Source organism: Guillardia theta (genome assembly GCF_000315625.1).
Source record: "Guillardia theta CCMP2712 unplaced genomic scaffold GUITHscaffold_35, whole genome shotgun sequence".
NCBI classification, from domain to species: domain Eukaryota; class Cryptophyceae; order Pyrenomonadales; family Geminigeraceae; genus Guillardia; species Guillardia theta.
In genome coordinates, this window is record NW_005434639.1 from 532134 (window position 1) to 548810 (window position 16677).

General features: G+C 53.1%; 3 protein-coding genes across 3 annotated transcripts; 1 reads left to right on the forward strand and 2 right to left on the reverse strand.

Annotated features, from left to right (window-relative positions):
- Positions 1–428: 428 nt before the first annotated feature.
- GUITHDRAFT_139040 (hypothetical protein) lies at positions 429–9410 on the reverse strand (the record flags this gene model as incomplete). Its single annotated transcript, XM_005832404.1, has 25 exons — positions 429–455; positions 574–666; positions 719–895; positions 1115–1185; positions 1224–1283; positions 1471–1516; positions 1799–1867; positions 1919–2010; positions 2055–2115; positions 2170–2232; positions 2355–2456; positions 2508–2567; positions 2617–2749; positions 2848–2975; positions 3297–3406; positions 3449–6950; positions 7072–7191; positions 7237–7904; positions 7952–8075; positions 8121–8166; positions 8323–8411; positions 8566–8604; positions 8660–8895; positions 9028–9126; positions 9179–9410. 25 exons carry the CDS (start codon positions 9408–9410, stop codon positions 429–431), a joined length of 6447 nt encoding a protein of 2148 aa, XP_005832461.1.
- Positions 9411–10342: 932 nt separating this feature from the next.
- On the forward strand, positions 10343–12868 carry GUITHDRAFT_139041 (hypothetical protein; the record flags this gene model as incomplete). Its single annotated transcript, XM_005832405.1, has 8 exons — positions 10343–10612; positions 10697–10753; positions 10805–10887; positions 10924–11056; positions 11102–11155; positions 11204–11272; positions 11318–11473; positions 11531–12868. The coding sequence occupies 8 exons, from the start codon at positions 10343–10345 to the stop codon at positions 12866–12868; spliced, it is 2160 nt and encodes a 719-aa protein (XP_005832462.1).
- Positions 12869–12881: 13 nt separating this feature from the next.
- Positions 12882–14325, reverse strand: GUITHDRAFT_152728 (hypothetical protein). Its single transcript, XM_005832406.1, has 2 exons — positions 13785–14325; positions 12882–13729 (listed from the first exon to the last, which is right to left on the reverse strand). Exons 1-2 carry the CDS (start codon positions 14319–14321, stop codon positions 13100–13102), a joined length of 1167 nt encoding a protein of 388 aa, XP_005832463.1. The 5' UTR covers positions 14322–14325; the 3' UTR covers positions 12882–13099.
- Positions 14326–16677: the final 2352 nt, after the last annotated feature.

A 16677-nucleotide genomic window follows, 5' to 3' on the forward strand; every position in this document is an offset into this window, starting at 1 on the left:
GATGATGCTCGATGCGAGTCAGCTCGACGTTTCTGTTCTCTCCCGCCTTCTCGTAGAGGTCGCGGGAGATGCGAATCTTCGACCGAGCGAGCTCGAAGTCCTGAGGGAGAAGAGGGAGACGAGAAGATGTCAAAAGGAGAGAGGAGAGAGGAGAGAGGAGGGAGGAGAGAGGAGGGAGGAGAGAGGAGGGAGGAGAGAGGAGAGAGGAGGGGAGAGGGAAGGCGTCGTGAAAGGAGAGGGAAGGGGAACAGGTCAAGAGAAGAGAGTGGAGTGGAGAACAAGTTTCTCAGGGAGGAGAAGGGAGGAGAAGGAAGCGAGTGGAGAAGGGAGAGGAGAACACAGGGTTTGAAGTTGACGCAGAGAACAGAAACAGGAAGTACAAGAGAGATGATGCTCAGAAGATGGAGGTTCTAAGGTGAAAGCAGCATCTAGAGGAGGAAGAATGGAACTAGACACTGTTGGGAAGATAAAAGAGAGGAAGGGGGAGAAGAAGAGATAATGATGCTGAGGAGGAGAAGGAACAATATGAGGTTCAGGAGGAGGAGGAAAGGGGTGGCAGGGCGGAGTTTCTACCTGCTCGGCGATCGCCCTGGCAGCATCTCGGAGGGAGGCGTCAGCAGCGTCGATGTAATCCTTCACCCTCATCCTTCTCTTCAGCTCCCCAATCTGAACCGACAGGATCACAAGAACCCGGAAACGTCACAGGTTGCCTTCTTACCTGCTCTTCCATCTTGTCCACCATGACGATCATCTCCCCGTCCTCCAAGTCAGTGAAGATGCTCCGAGCTCGGAGCAGCTTGCCACTTGCAGTGTTGTCGTCCTCGGCCTTGATCGCTGACTGCACGTCCGACAGGAGGGTGATTCCCTCCGCTCGCTTCCTCTTGCGCAGCTCGAGCTGAAGTTGGATGTCAGCGGACAGTAGGGAGGAGGTAGGGAGCATGCGGGGTGAAGGTGGAGAAGTTGTAAAGTTGAAGATGTGAAGAATGCGATGAATGGATGAAGATTGCGTTGATGATAGAGATGATAGAGATAATGATGATGATGGTAATGATGATGATGTTGATGACGACGACGACGACGACGACGACGATGAATTTGCTGGATGTTATTTTACCTCATTGCACTTCTCGATTACTTCTGATGTCCTCTTCTTGTGTCGAAGATACTTCTCCTCATCTTCACATCCTAACGTCAGTCAAGTTTGTGGCTGAATCTTGTTCAACCTGTCCCTTTCACTTGCTCGATCACCTTCTCCACCTCCTCGATTTTCCAACGGACATCATCTACAATCGTTTTACGTCTTGCTTTCTCCATCGCACATCAGGGTTGTAATATACCGAATCTCTCTTCAAGCAAGAGTTTTTGTGCAGCGACAACGCCGATTTCTATCTCTCCCTCCAGATGACCGATCGACTCTCTTTGGTGCAGACAGGTTTCACATGCAATTCCTTCCCGTCATATCAATTTTACCTGTCCATGATGCGTTTCTTCCAAGATTGCAGTGTGTCCAGAATATCTTTGGACGTGTTTGAATCTGACAAACATACGATCGTTATTGTTTCTCCTTTGGTTCTTTTCTCTACCCGATGCAAGCCTCATTGCAAGCTCCAGATTTGTCTTGGCCTGTTCGTTCGAAAATTGTCCCATCATTCCCATCATTATTATCACCACCACATCATCATGATCACCACCACTATCATCATGATCATGATGATAATCATCATGATCATCATGATTGTACTCGTCGTCGTTTTTGTCACAGTCATCATTACTCAAAACATCATCGTACATACATTACCTCAACTATTCTTTGCTCATTGAAGCATTGTTCTGTTTCTTCAATCAGCCGCGCAATCTGCTTGTTCACCTGTCGGACAAATCATCCTGACGATCTTCAACGCTGAGCAAACAAATGAACCTTGTCTGCCTGCTCCGCTCTGTGGATGTTGTTCATCAGATCGAATATGATCTGATCTTTCTCTTTGATGTCTGACTCTCGAAGATGTTCGACTTCGAACTTGTGTCATTTCCTCAAAACATTCAAACACGCAGACCTGTCCTGACGAGCAGACTTCTTGCTTCTTCCAAGTTGTTGTTAGCGATGAGATGCTCCATCTGAAGTGCAAGATGTTCAGTTGTGCTCACATATACACAGGACATGAACATTACTTGTGCAATGAGTTGTCTTGCTTGTTGGCTCATCTTCTTCCTCTTTATCATCTCTTCGAGCTCCTGAACAAAACCTCTTGAGATGGAAACTTTCAACACTGACGAGCGAAACAGTTTCATCTCAAGAAGACTCTCATATTGCTCTTAAACGTCCTTATCTCACAAAATTTTCTCTGGGAGCGCACCTTCAGTTCAAGGGAATCGCTCTGTCCTGAAGCGTGTAGTGCTGTACTCGCTCCTGCACTTGCTCTGTCTGCTTCCTCTACATCTCCATCCTCCAAGGCTTTCTGTGCCCCCGGAGTCCATCAGATTTCTGTCACGTTATGCTCGCACATCACCTTTCCCTTCCTGATCGCATTGAGGTACACCTCCTTCCAGCTTGACTGCTTCAGTCTCAACTGCAACGATGTGAAAAGATCGAACAACGATGATGTTTCCTTTCTTGACCTCCACGGTCTCGATCACTCTCTCTGCTTTCCCCTTCAGGTCCGGCTTGTCTTCTCCTCTCATCTTTGCAAGGGCCTCCCTGGCCAGCTCTGCTGCATCTTCGAGCTTGCCTTCGGATAGCAGCGCTTCTGATCTGTTGACCAGGAGCGATATTCCCCCCATCCTCCTCCTCTCTTCCAAACTTGCACACACAACGTCAGTTCTAGTTTTCATCTTCAGGATTCTCTTCACCTTTCTTGGATTCTTGTTCGGAGGACATCTACAGCATTTCTTGCCTCCTCCTCGTCTACCCCAGCATAAAGTTCTTCTGCTTCTTCTACAAGTTTGAGCGCCATCTCCAGCTCTCCGTGTTTGTAAGCCTTTGAAGAGGGAAGGTGAGGAACTTAACAGACACGAGAAGCAAAACTCGATAGAAAGAGAATGAAAAACACATAAACTGACTGAGAAACAACAAGACTGAAACAGTCTGAGAAGCAACAACAACAACAACAACAACAACAACAACAACAACAACAACAACAACAACAACAACAACAACAACAACAACAACAACAACAACAACAACAACAACAACAACAACAACAACAACAACAACAACAACAACAACAACAACAACAACAACAACAACATCAACACTAACAGTAACAATAACAACAATGACAATAACAGTGAGTTGTCACCGATTCGGCTTCCTTGAGTTTCTTTTCCCCTTCTTGCCGTCTTTCCCATCGCTTCTCTTCTTCTCTCAGAAACTCTTCGCAGCTTTCAAGCTCTGCCCTACACCCCTCATCTGCGGCAAGAAAGCACATCATAATCTCAACTCTGCACTCACAGATCCAACCTGCTCTGACTGCGACATCTTTGGCCTTAGACAAGACAATCCTTGCATACCGAAAGTCCTTCTCTGCGATCAGACGGCCCGCGTCCCTTACAGCCGCTTTCAGCTCCTCGTTGGCCTTTTCGCAGCTCTCTAGCGCTTCGATCTCCCTCTCCACCTCCGAAACTTCTTCCGCCCTCCCCCCCTCCTCCGCCAACCGCAACAACGTTTTCACATCCACCAGCAGCGACTTTGCAACTTTCATCTCCCTCCTCGAGACTGCAGCCTTGGCCTCTAGCAGACATCGCTCTCCTCGCTGAGCATTCTCCTGTCTTGCCTGTCGGCTCGTCGCCTCTCGCAGCAGCCCCTCCACCACCACTAGCTCCCCTCCCATGCCAGCACGCAGGAACTCAACTTGTGCGAGTTTGCACAGCTCGCACACTTGAAGGTACTCCATCTCCTCCATCTTCTCCCTTATCGCATCCATCAGCTCCTTTCCCCTCGCTCCAGATCTCCTCCTCTCGATCTCAGTCAGCAGCTCTCGAGCCATCCTGGTGCTCCTCTCCTCCCCTGCCTCCTCAAACTTCTTCAGCGCTTCCTCCGTCCTCCCCGCCGCCGCCTCCACCATCCCCTGCTCTTGCAGCCTTCTCCCCTCCTCCAGCAACTCCTCTCCCTCATCACACAGCAATGCCCATCTCTCCCCTTCCTCCACCTCTCTTTCCAACCTCGCTAACATTGCGCTATGGTCCTCCCCCGAGCACAGCAGCAACTTCTTTGCGCTCTCCAGGCTCTCTCGCGCGTCTACCACCTTCCTCCTCTTCCCCACCACCCTCATCAGCTCCAAGTTTGCCCGCACGCTGCTCATCGCCTCCTCCGCTCTCCCCAACAGCAGGTGAGCAGCTTCTCTACTCGTGACCCTCCTCTCAAGCGCCTCCACCTCCTCCTTCACCCCCTGCGACCTGCATGCTGCTGCTGCCTCCTTGGCATGCCCAAGAAAGATCCTACTCGCCTCGACATTCAGCCCCTCCAGCGCCTCCTCGCATGCTCGAATGGCTCTTCTCGCCCCCTCCACCCGCGTCTTCTCCTCTCGCCCCTCAGACACCATCCTCCCCAGCATCTCCAGCTTCTCCCCAAACTCCTCCTGCAGCCCAGCTGCCCGACAGCATGACGAGGCGTCTTGTAACTGTCGGTTTGCTTCCTCCCAGTTCTCACAAGAGGCAGCCTCCTCGACCTCCTCCACCATGGCGTGCAGGCGAATCTTCTTCTCCTGCTTCTCCTCAACCTGTCTGATACGGATCTCCGCCAGCTCCAGCAGAGGACCAAAATTGGGCAGGCAGGCGGCGACCGAGAAGGAGCTCTTTGCTTCCTGCAGAGCTTTCCTCGCCTCCTTCGTCGCCTCCTGCTGCAAGAACGTGTCGATCTTCTCCATCGCCTCCTCTCCCCTTCCTCGCATCTCATGCCGCTCCTCCTCCTCCCCGATCCTCGCAAGAAGTTTTACAGCTGCTTCCTGCAGCTCCACATCCTCTCCCCTCGCCATCCTCTTTGCAGCCTCCGCTAGCTCCCTTGCCTTGTGGAAGTGAAGCTGTTTCACCTCCTCCTCGCTCTCCGCCAGCAGCTCCCTGCTCCTTCCCTTCGCTTCCGCCTCTCCTCGCATCTTTGCGATCTTCTCCATCATATCCTCCACCTCCTCCAGCGCGTCAGTGAGCTTTGCCGCCCTGAACAGACTTCTTGCCTCCTCCGCCAGCCTCCTTGCGTCCTCCAACCTCCTCGACCCCATCGCCTCCTCGCAGCTCTCAACAAGCTCGCTGGCTCGAGCGATCATCTTTGCCCTCTCCTCACTCTCTCTGATCATGTTCATCAACTCCTCCTCCTCCTCCTTCTCCTCCTCCCCGAAGTACTTCTCCCGCATTCTCCTCGCATCCCTGACCTTCTCCTTGGCCTGCTCAAACTCCTCCTCCGTCAGCAGCTCCCGCGCCTCTTGGAGCCTCCTCCTCATCTCAACTTTCCTCTCCATCTTCTCGATCTCTTGATTCACCTCCTGGGCTCGCGCCCGCCCTGATCTATTGTTCGCCTCCTCGAACGCGTCCTCGCTTGCCCGAACATGTTTCCGCGCCAACTTCAGCTCCTCCCTGCTCAGGAACTCCCTCGCAAGCTCCAGCTCTTCTTCCGCCCCCTTGACTTTCTCAGCCACATCCTCACTCTGCTTCACACGATGCCGCAGCTTCTCCAGCTCCTTTTCCATCTCCTCGCTCAGCTCGATATCCCCACTAGCAATCTCCGCAGCCAGCGAGTCCAGCCCTGCCCTTGCTTCGCTCGCTCTTCTCCTCTCCTCCTTTTCCAAGTCGTTGAGAATTTCCTCTATCCCCTTCATCCTCGACAAGACGACTTGCTGCTTCGCTGCTTTCCCCCTCTCCTCCTCGATCCTCCTCCTCAGCTCCTCCATCTCCTCCTTGCGGTGATCCAGTCCAGCGTCTCTCGCCACCTGCTCGGCTCGCAGGAGAAAGTTGGACGCGATCTCAAAGTTCCTCCTCTTCACGTGCTCCTCCGCCTCCTTCAAGTCCGACTCCAGCTGCAGAGCCTTCTCCGTCCTCCCCGCTGCGCTCTCGATCGCTCTCGTCAGCCGCTTCAACTTCGCTCGCATCTCCTCGTCCTCCACGTGCTCCATCATGACCTTGCACTTGATCGTCAGCTCGAAGCTCTGCTCCAGCAGCCGCGTCCTCTCCTGCAGCTCCCCTCGCAGCGCTTGCTCCATTCTCTTCTCCGCCTCCTGCAGGCAGGCAGCGGCCCGGCCCCTCCAGTCCTTTCTCTCCATCCTCTGTGCCACCTCCTCCTCCAGCCTCATCAGCTCCTCACTGAATTCCTGTACGCATCTTCCCTCCTCCAACAGCCTCCTGCTCTTTCTCAGCGCTATCCTCGTATCCTCAAAGTTCCCTTCTTGCAGGTACTCCCTTGCATCCTGCAGCGCCTGTCTCCCCTCCTCTCTGAACCCCTTGACCCTCCTCTCCTCCTCCAGCCTTGCTATCGCCCCAAAAAGCTTCTCCACCCTCTCCATCCCTCCCTCCATCTTTTCGAGCTCTTTCTTCGCTTCCTCTGCCTTCTCCTTCGCTTCTTTGACGTCCCCCCTGCTCAATGCAAGCTCCCCCTCCTGCAGCAAGGCCTCCGCCCTCTCCTCCTGCTCTCTTCTCTTCTTTGCCGCTCCTGCTCGGTGCAGCAGCTGCGAGACGACGAAAACTTTGTCGAGCGCTCCCGTCATCTCGAATGCTTCCTTTGCGATCGCACTCTCCTCCTCCACCTCCCTCCACCTTCTCGCCCTCAGCGCCTCCTCGGCTACTCGCAACGCCCTCTCTCCTTTCCGGAAAATGTGAACCTCCTGCTCTGCTTGCTGCACGCGAGCGCGGAGGGAGGCGGCGGCCTCTAGTCTCGCAGTGAGCTTGTTCTGCCTGATGAAGGCATCTGCCTCCTCCAGGAGTCTGCCTGCGGTCTGAATGATCGCCATGTCGAACAACCGGTCATTGATCTGAGGGCAACGTCAGGAGGAGGAGGGAGGAGGATCGAGGTAGGTAGAGGGGAAGAAGGAGCAAGTAGGTAGACAGGAGGTAGACAGGACGGAGGAGGCAGCAGGGCAGCTCAAACTTCACCTGCAAGAGGGTTTGTTTGACCCTGTCAAGCATCTCATCCGCCGTCTTCAAGTTCTCCGCCTCCCTTCTCTCCCTCCTCTCCCTTTCGTTGGAAGCCGTCACTTGAGCCAACGCTCTGGCCTGTTCACAGCAGGTCAGGATCCACAGGACACAACTTCATCCTACCTCCTGCCTCCACCACTTGAGGAGGATGTTTCTCTTTCTCCTGCTCATCAGCTCATCCGCCTCGTTCTTCTCCTCTCCTCCCGTCCCCTCCTCTTCTCGCTCGTCGCCCAGCTGCATCCTTTCCACCTTGCGATTTATCGCCAGCCGCACTGCCGCCTGCCCCTGCCGACCTCTTGCTGGAGGAGTCGGCCGCAGGACAGGAGCAGATGCCCTGTCAGGTTGCTCCTGCTGCTCATTCCCGCTCGGACTCTGTTCCTTCACCATCCTCTCCTTCTCATCGTTCATCACGTCCATGGCCACACCCGTCCTGTCCATCGTCGGTCCTCTGACATGGCCCGGAGCTCTGGCAGCATTGCGATCGGCTCTTGGAGCAGGAGGAGGATGCGGAACCAGCCTCTTCCCTTCCTTCATCTCCAACGTCGTTGACCTCAGCTGGCCATCCTCACCTCCGAGCCTCTCTGTCTGCCTTCTCTGCCCATCGCGTCCACCACCAGCCTGCCGCACGTTGTCTTGCCCCGAGCTTGCCGGCGTATTCTCCTTGTCTGTGGCTGCAGGAAGGTTTGCCATGACATTCCTTGCAGACGCTTGAAGAACGGAATGATCAGCACGTCGCATGATCGGCACTCCGAAACCCTTGGGGGATCGCACAGCATTGTTTGCCAGGATGTCTGCAAGGTTGGCTCAGCCTTGAACCTGTTCTCTTACTCTTGCTCACCTCGCTTGCCATGATCGTCTTGCTTCTCCTCCCTTCCAAGGAGCGTGAAGTTCAGATGGGAGCGAGAGGAATCGGTTTGAGCGAGAGAGGACAGTCGCCGTTTGATCTCGTTGGGCTCCACCAACTCCAGGGATGTCAATAAAGCAAGTCATGTCATTATTCCAGTCACCTGCTTCCCCAGCAATTTCGAGTGATGACTGAGTTGATCCCTATTTCTGCTTGACAAGTCAACTCGATTGTGAATGACGATGTCAACATGAACATTCGCAATACTGTAATCTTCATCTTCCATCATCATGATTTACATCATCGTCAACACCACCAACCATCATCATCACAATCGTCGACATCAATCAACAGTCGTCGACTACCTTATGCTCAATTCAGAAGCAAAAGGAACGTGAGAAATCATCTTGGTCTTCTCCAGTGCAGCACACTTGGGGGGGACAATCTTCGGAAGCTACACAGGAATTTACCCTCCTCCTCCTCCTCCTCCTCCTCCTCCTCCTCCTCCTCCTCCTCCTCCTCCTCCTCCTCCTCCTCCCACTTCTCCTCATCATCGCCTCCTGCACCACTACCACCGATAATAACAACTACTACAACACGTATCTCACTTCTTTCGGCTCATCCTCGTCAGAGAAGTCCAAGATATCCTGCAGTAGAGCATGTCTTCACTCCATCATTGTCTCCCATCTCCGCTCCTCTCACCTTCCTTCCTGTCGTGTTGAGCACGTATCGCTTCCTCTCGAACGACGGCACAAAGAGATCATCTGTCCTGGTTCTGTCCTGCTGCTGATCATTCGACGGCAAGTCATACACGTTCACATCGGTCAACAGCTCCTGCTCCACCTTTTCGTTGCTCTCAATGCCAGCGCTCTTGTGCTCTTGCGTTGTCTTGGTAGCGTTCAGAAGCTCATCGACATCCTCAACAGCCCACGAATCATCTGCATGGCAAGTTGGTTGTACATCATGCTGCTGCTGCTGCTGCTGTTTGCTGCTATCTCTTCATTACACTCACTCCTCCCCTGTCCCTTCTATACCACCCAAGACTGCTGCTACCTCCTCCTCTGCTTCACCTTGCGAGATTTCCGCACGGCTCTTGGGGCCGCTCAACACAAACTTCTCGATCTGATCCAATGGCTGCCATTCAAATTCGCTCTGCTTCCATGATGATTCTGCGTGCCCGTCGTCAGTCTCGATGTTTGCTCAACACACGGAGAAACGCACCAGCAGCTGCATCTTCACCGATCGGCTTTGCTATGGCCAGACTCGACAGCCGTTGCTTCGCCTCTGACGCACTGATCTTCTCGCTCCTCACAGGGCGGAAATTCGTTTCTCGCTCTTTGAAGATGGAACCCTTCTGTGGAGCCATCTCGCCGCCGCTCTTGCCAACGGACACCGACAGCTCCTCTTCCAGCTTGTTCAGGAAAGTTTCTTCATCCTCATCCAGCACTTTCATGCTCGCGGCAAGATCGACAACTCTCTGTCAACGGCAAGCGCTCAAACTTGTATGCATTAGTCTGACATGGCCGGGGAACAGGTCAGTCCTGCACATAGCATTGTTTTCCCCGCCGACAGCATTGTGACTCGAGTGCACGAGTTTGTTGGCGGAGGTTGAAAGATCTCATGATTGAGTTCAGTCGATTCAAGTTCACAGAAACTGAACACAGCGAGGAAATTTGCTAACGTCCTGCTCTTGTAAGTTCCTTATGATCAGCATGGTTTGAGTTGCATGACTCTGGTTGAAGCCTCGTTGTCCCTCGGTCTCTCCTCACCTCCTCCTCCTCTCCTCATCGCTTCATCTTCCTCGCTTCTCTCTCTCTCTCTCTCTCTCTCTCTCTCTCCTCCCAAGAATTTTCATCTAAAACTGCAATCCGTTGACCGCCATAGTCATTCTTGTACCCCTCCACCCCCCTCCACCCCAACCCCCCCACCCTAAATTTATTTTATAAATCGGTACTTCTAGAAGTAGCAACAACTGAGAGTTGTATAGGTCCTTCGATGATGGTGGGAGGAGGAGGAGGAGGAGGAGGAGGAGGAGGAGGAGGAGGAGGAGGAGGAGGAGGAGGAGGAGACGCGAGGTCGAGGAGACGAGAGGATAAGAGGCGGAGATGCCTATCAGAAAATCTTGCTTCCTGCGGGTTATGATGTTCTTGCATAACAGTGTGGCCTTGAAACCTTGTTGGTGCGCGGAGTGCAGGATTGATATGACACAACCTACCTTGAGACGTCATCAAGCAATGGCGGGCATGAAGGGTTGCATGCGAGGTCGTGTCCTCACAAGAGAGCAGCAAGCGGGAAATCATCGCTTCATTAGGTTGCTGTGAGACTGTGAGGCAGCACAGTAGGGGAGCTTGCAACGCAGACTGCGAAGGACGTTGACTTGAAACCATGGGAGGTGCGATGGTGAAGAGCTTCAAGCGCAGCAGCATCATCTCGACGCTGTCCAGCAACATCTACCCTTGGTCGACTGGGGATGACGGGGGGGACGAGGCGTTGCTGGACGAGCAGTTGGGGATGCAGGAGGAGCAGCCCCCCAGCCCACCGAATCCTGAGATACAACGGCTGATCTCAGAGTTTCTGGAAGCAGAGACAAGTGACAAGATGGAGTTTGAGAGCATCGTTGAGAACACAGCCAAGGCTATCCATGCTGAGATGAAGGTGATGCCGGCACAGTCTACAGGCAGCAGTGACTCGACAGTCAAAGAGGATGTGTATCCGATACACACTCCACAGCGATTGCAGGAGATTCTCAACACACAGCTCCTCATCTCACAGCTCAAGCGCGAGATTGTAGTGGAGGTAAGACTTGCATGCCATCTCTGCTCGTACCTCTCCCCAACGAGCTTGTAGGAATGGAGCAATGAGAGACAAAACCTCGAGTCCACGTTCCAGCTCTTCAACCATCAAAGAAATCTGTATAATGCCTTGCTGACGTATCTTACTGATGGTGCTGATTGTTGTTCATGCAGCACTGCTCAGGTTGAGGAAGAGACCAGGGAGCTAGAGACTCTCGCTCGTGAGGAGAAAGAATTGCATGAGATCATTGTCGAGTACAAGAATGACATCAAAGGAGTTCTGATGAGACAGCGGATGATTCAGATGGTAAAAGATCAGAGACTTGTCGTCTCATGCTGATGCCACTGACAGAAAATCGAGTCAAGAAGCAAATCGAAGCAAGAGCGTATCCTGGAGGACGAAGAGGTTCGATTCATGGCTGCATGCAACCCTGCGCCCTGATGCCTGTCTCAGCTTGCTAGACTGGAGGCAGAAGAGCGGTTTGCTGAAGCCGGCATGAGGCATGAACTGACTTTGGCCGAGGTGACGCAAGAGTCTTGTTGAACTCTCTTGACAGCTGCAGAGCAGGCGACGAAGTTGAAGAAGCTGAGACTCAAGAAATCTGAGTGGATCAAGAATGCAGAGGCAAGAGAACAAGAAACCAAAGATTACCGGGACAAGCTTGCAAGATTTGAAGGCGAACTGCACAGCACACGATCAAGACTAGAAAACGCGAAGAAGGAGGTATGGGTTTGCGTTGCTGTTGAGAGGTTGAGAGGCAGGCTGTAAGGTTGCATGCAGGAGGAGCATATGATCCTGAAGATGAGAGATCAACGAGAGAAACTCCGCCAGTCACAAGAAAATCTCAAAGAGATCAATATGCTGATTCTGCGAGAAGTGGGCGAGAACTCCCCCGACCACAACCCTCAAGATCAAAGGTCTCCTTCGCAGATGAACTCTCACAGGAAGGAGGAGATAAGGACGCACGATGGATTTCTTGTGATCATCTACACGCCGAACGCCTTTCCTTCCTCTGAAGCGGATGAGAAGCTGTTTTCAGTCTCTTGCTCACTGCCCGATATCAACCTGCAGGGATTGGACGACTACCGGGTGATGATAGACAAATACCCTTACCCCAAATGTCGTCGGGAGGCCAGTTGCTGGTTCGACGTCGAACTTGCTGGTGAATATGTGTTCTGCTTGTCGACAAGAGCGAGAGCATTGCTGTTGGTCGATGACACCTTCGTGTTGGAGACAGAGAGTATAGGGGAGGCACAAGGAGAAGAAACGATCAGCGGCAGGGTCAGAGGCTTTTTCTGTGAGTTTTTCTATGTCGGTTGTCAGATCGAGCCACCCTTGAAGGAATTTCTCGTCACTGCGACATGCAACTGGTCTGATATCATCTCTGACATCAACCTGCCGAGCGCGAGGGATTTCTTGGACTGTGACCCTCACTGCCCGCTCGAGTACATGGTTGTTCGGTGCTCGGGTTGGTTGCACATCCGCCATCCAGGGACGTACTTGTTCTCGCTGGAGTCAGAGGATGGGTCTTATCTGATCGTTGATGATGAGCTGGTGGTCGACAACGGGGGGGCACACGGGTTCTGCTCAGCGAGGAACTCAAAGTTCTTGCAGAGGGGGGAAAAGAGGGTTGAGGTTCAGTTCTTCATCAATGAAGGAAACCCCGGGCTGGTTGTGACGATGAATGGACCAGACACTGGAGGGGAGGAGAGGCTGCTGAGCGGATACTGCACGGATCAAACGGGGAGGTTGAAAGGAGGAGGATTGAGGTCAAGGCAAGTGCATCAGGGAACGGGTCTGGAGCAAGGGAGTGCGAGGGCTAGGGGGGACATTGAAGTAGCAGAGAACGGCTCGGAGGTTTCAGACTCAACTAGCTGCAAGTCTGTTGGTGTGGTCTGCTTGCGGAAGGGAAGGCATCAACTGGAGCTGACGTGGGAAGAGGAGGAGGCAATCTGCTTGAGGTACAAGGGACCAGATACCCTGCAGGTGGAGAAGATGGTAGGAGGGTACCACCAACCGTCTGCTCTTACAGACACTCTCAGTATATGGACCAGTCCAACGAAAGAGTCAGATAAGCTGGAGTTCTCGGAATGGCAGGAGAGGTCACAGTCACTCTAAGGCAAGTGTAATATAGATGGAAACACTAGTCGTGTATTAAAAAGCAAAGTTATGTTTGTGTGTGTGAAATGAATTTGAAAAAACGGACGGTCACGGAGTCTGTACACATCAACACCGATCGCTCAACTCTCAACAATTACGGGCACCAAGTATCCTGACGAAACAACATTTCACACTTCAACGGCATCCTGCACGGAAGGTAGTCTGACAACCCTCTTCGTCCCAGCCTCCTCACGCAGAGTCGAGGCTGCTGGCAGAGTCGCTCTGGCACGAGCTGGTATCCGTCGACTCCTTGTCGGAGCAGATGACCAGGTCCACGAAGACCGGGTAGTGATCAGAAGCGTCGTCCATCACCCGCTGGTACTGCTGCACCTTGGTCGACTGCAGCCCTTTGGACAACCAGACGTAGTCGATGCGGAGCAAAGGCTTCTCGACCCAGCAGGTGGGGCCAGGGAACTTAGTGTCCTTGGTCATCCCCTCCACAGCCTTCTCGGGGTCGAAAATCTCCTCAACGTGGTTCATGCTCTGGTAGAAGCAGTCCACGTATCCTCGAGTCTGCATGTCGCTGACTGCCTGCGTCGTCTCCGGGGGAGGAGTCCAGCCCTTGCTCTTGGCGTCGTCCAGGATCTTGTTCCACTGCTCCTCAGAGCAGTCGGAGCGCTGGAAGGCGTTGAAGTCGCCGCAGAGGATGTGAGGGCCGATGTCCTTCATGCTGGACATCATCTCGGCCACCTGCTCTACACGCAGCTCCTCCGACAGTTGGTCGAGGTGGGTCACGCAGAAGGTGCAGAACATGTCTTGCTCGAGCTCGACCTTGACGGCTGAGAAACACCTGTCCTCGGCCTCGATGCGCCTGCCAGCCTGTCGCATCATCAACGTCAGAGGAGACGCCGAGGGCAAGAGAGTTCAACAACACCTGATGGCGGGGATGAGGCTTGACAACAACGTGAGTCTCATCCACAATGGGGAACTTGGATAGGATGGCGTTGCCATATCCAAACTTGCCGAAGTAGCCATCGTCGGTGGCCTGGCCGAAGCTGATGAAGGGGAGGTGGAGAGCCTTGGCAAGAGCCTCAAGGTAGGGGAGCTTGTTATCGGTGCTCTTGGCTACGAAGCCATTGCCCTTCCCACTCTTGACAAGATCGAAGTAATCCTTGGCCTCCTCTGGATCCGAGGGTGGGCGGTAAGGATGGAGCACCTCCTGAAGGGCGATGACGTCAGGGCTGATCTTCTTGAGCACAGCAACAAGGCGATCGAAGTTGTCGTTGTGACGAGTGTCTCGCCACCCGTGGATGTTGTAGGAGACCAGGCGGGCCGGGCGGTAGCCAGTCAAGACAGTGTCAGCTGCGCTGGCAAAACTGAGATCGACATCGAAATCGTTGCTCCACAGCGTCTCGTCGATGACGCGGGGAGATGAAGTTCTTGTGAGATATTCGTCCTTAGAGCCCAACATTTGCCTGATCGAGGACTTGGTAACTGTGTACTGCGACATTCTGAAGAAAAGAGAGAGAGAAACTGTTTTTCGCTCTGTAAGTCTACTTGGGCTTCGTCCCTCCACGCTTGTAGCTATGTCGGAACGGAGAGTGGGTTGGTCTTTTCGCTAGTATTTTCGTAAATGTTCTTCGAGCTTTCCTGGTGTCTTGAATCCCTGCGAACATCCATTAGCTTGTAATCACACACAAGTTGAAACCACAATAAAATTGACCATTGAAATCTTTCACTGATGTATTCCTACATTGATTCTCTACTTGGAAACAGTCTTTCTCCCTCTACATGCCATTTTCCTGTCTGCAACCACACCAATCCTGAATTCCTCCAGGTCTATTCCTTGACGGGTTGCCCTTCAAGTCGTAATCCGGCCCAAACTCCAAGCTCCCAACACTTAATCTTAGCTCCTACTCTGAGACAAGCATGCTTTTTGCTTCATCCCTCGACTTTCTCCTGCCATCGCTCTTGTTCCTGCTCCTCCTTCTCCCTCCCTTTCTCTCTGCCCGGTTCCCTGCCCCGCCCTCCTTTAAGTGAAGCTCTTCCCACAACCACCCCACCCCTCTTTTTCCTTGTCATTACATCTGAAGTCCACCCCTATTTCCATAGCCCTTAGCACCCTACCTGTCACACGGCTTTCCGCATGCAGACATCACCCCAGTACCCCTACTTTGACCATTTATTCAACCCCTTCATCCAAAGGTCATTACCCCCACCCCTCATCCAAGATCTAGACCCTGTCTTTAGGTAGATCCACCCCTTTTCTAGAATTAGCTAGAACCCCCTACCTTCGGTCAGCGGCTTATAGATTTGAGGACCCCCATATACAACTAAGGAAATCTTCCACAGATACCCCCACCCCCAATATCAAAATCTTGTTTCACCAGGACCCATGTACTGTGCAATGGCACCATCCTTTAGAGCGACACTTGTACCGGTACCATCTACCCACCGATGGCAATGGGCTTATCACGGATCAGCTGACACTACCACCCACCCTCCTCTTTGTACTATACCCCCGCAAATTTGGGAGAAATCGTTTCACCCACCCTTCAACTTAACCTACCCTGTAGCTTTTGTTAGCACCCCCTGTATCCCACATGCCATATATGGAGACCACCCCCTTTGAACCAGTCACTACCCACCCTGGACAGCATCCCCATCGAATCCTTTTTGGATGTCTTGATTGGTATCTCAGGCTGATGAGAGTACCCCTACCCCCTCTGAGATACCCATGGAGGGTGGGCGAGCGCAGCAGAAGGTTGCCGGCTTGCAAGGGTGGGGGTTTGTGGGGTTTTGTATGTTTGAAAACTCTATACGGCAACCCCCTCCATCCCTACCCCCCACCCTGGCATCACTCACCTACCCCTACCAATACCTCCAACTTTTGGCATCAAATCCCTCACTCGTGATCACCCTGACGGACCATGTTGCGGCTAAACCTCCGTGGGGGTCCCATGGGGTGCACCCCCTACCCCCCTAGTCCCCACGGAGCTGTTTTGTATCCGGGAGTAGGCGTTGTTTCTGTCGCTTATGCCCTTACCACCCCCACCTTATTTCATGCACGTTATCTAACTCACCCCCCACCCCCAAAAGCTCATGATTGTACCCCACAGAAGACCCAAGATTTCCTATTTTCACCCCACCCACCACTATTATTCCCCTGAAACTATGATATTATGAATATTTGTAAAAAACAACGTGGTTTAAAATCAATTTTATTGGTGGGGTAGTTCTCACGCTTAAGACCTGGCTTGCTAGACTGACACACAAAAGACTGGGTACAGCCCTGGGTGGTACCACGAACAGGGAGAACGGGTGGGTGGGGGTACCAAAACGGATAATCAGCAGGGTGGGGTCAAAATTGGAGTGTGTGTGAGGGGCTGGTGGGGGGGGGTCACGAGGGTTGGCGAGGCAAAGTCACGAGGGGCGATGGCAGGATGACCTTGAGGGGGTAGGGGGGTGGTATTCGTGGTGCAAATACAGGGAACTATTATGTATATGGGGTGGGGTAGTGTGTGAGTGGACTCGGGAAACTCTCCGAGGGAGCGGCCGCCACTCCTACTTGTCTTGCAGGATGATGCGTCGCGCTTTCAAGGCTGTGGTCTTTACTCAAAGTTAAGTTAAAAATCAGTACGAGGACAATCAGGAGGTGGCTGGCAGCCTGGCAGAGCCGCGGCGGCTCGGCGAACTTGTTACACTGAGCTTGACTCAGTGAAGGAAACGGCCGGCCCGGCAGCCCGGGCCGGAACCGGCTTGCCTAGGCTTTCCGCGCGACTCATGATGATCGGATCATCATGGCATCCGCCGAGTCGAGTCCCGGA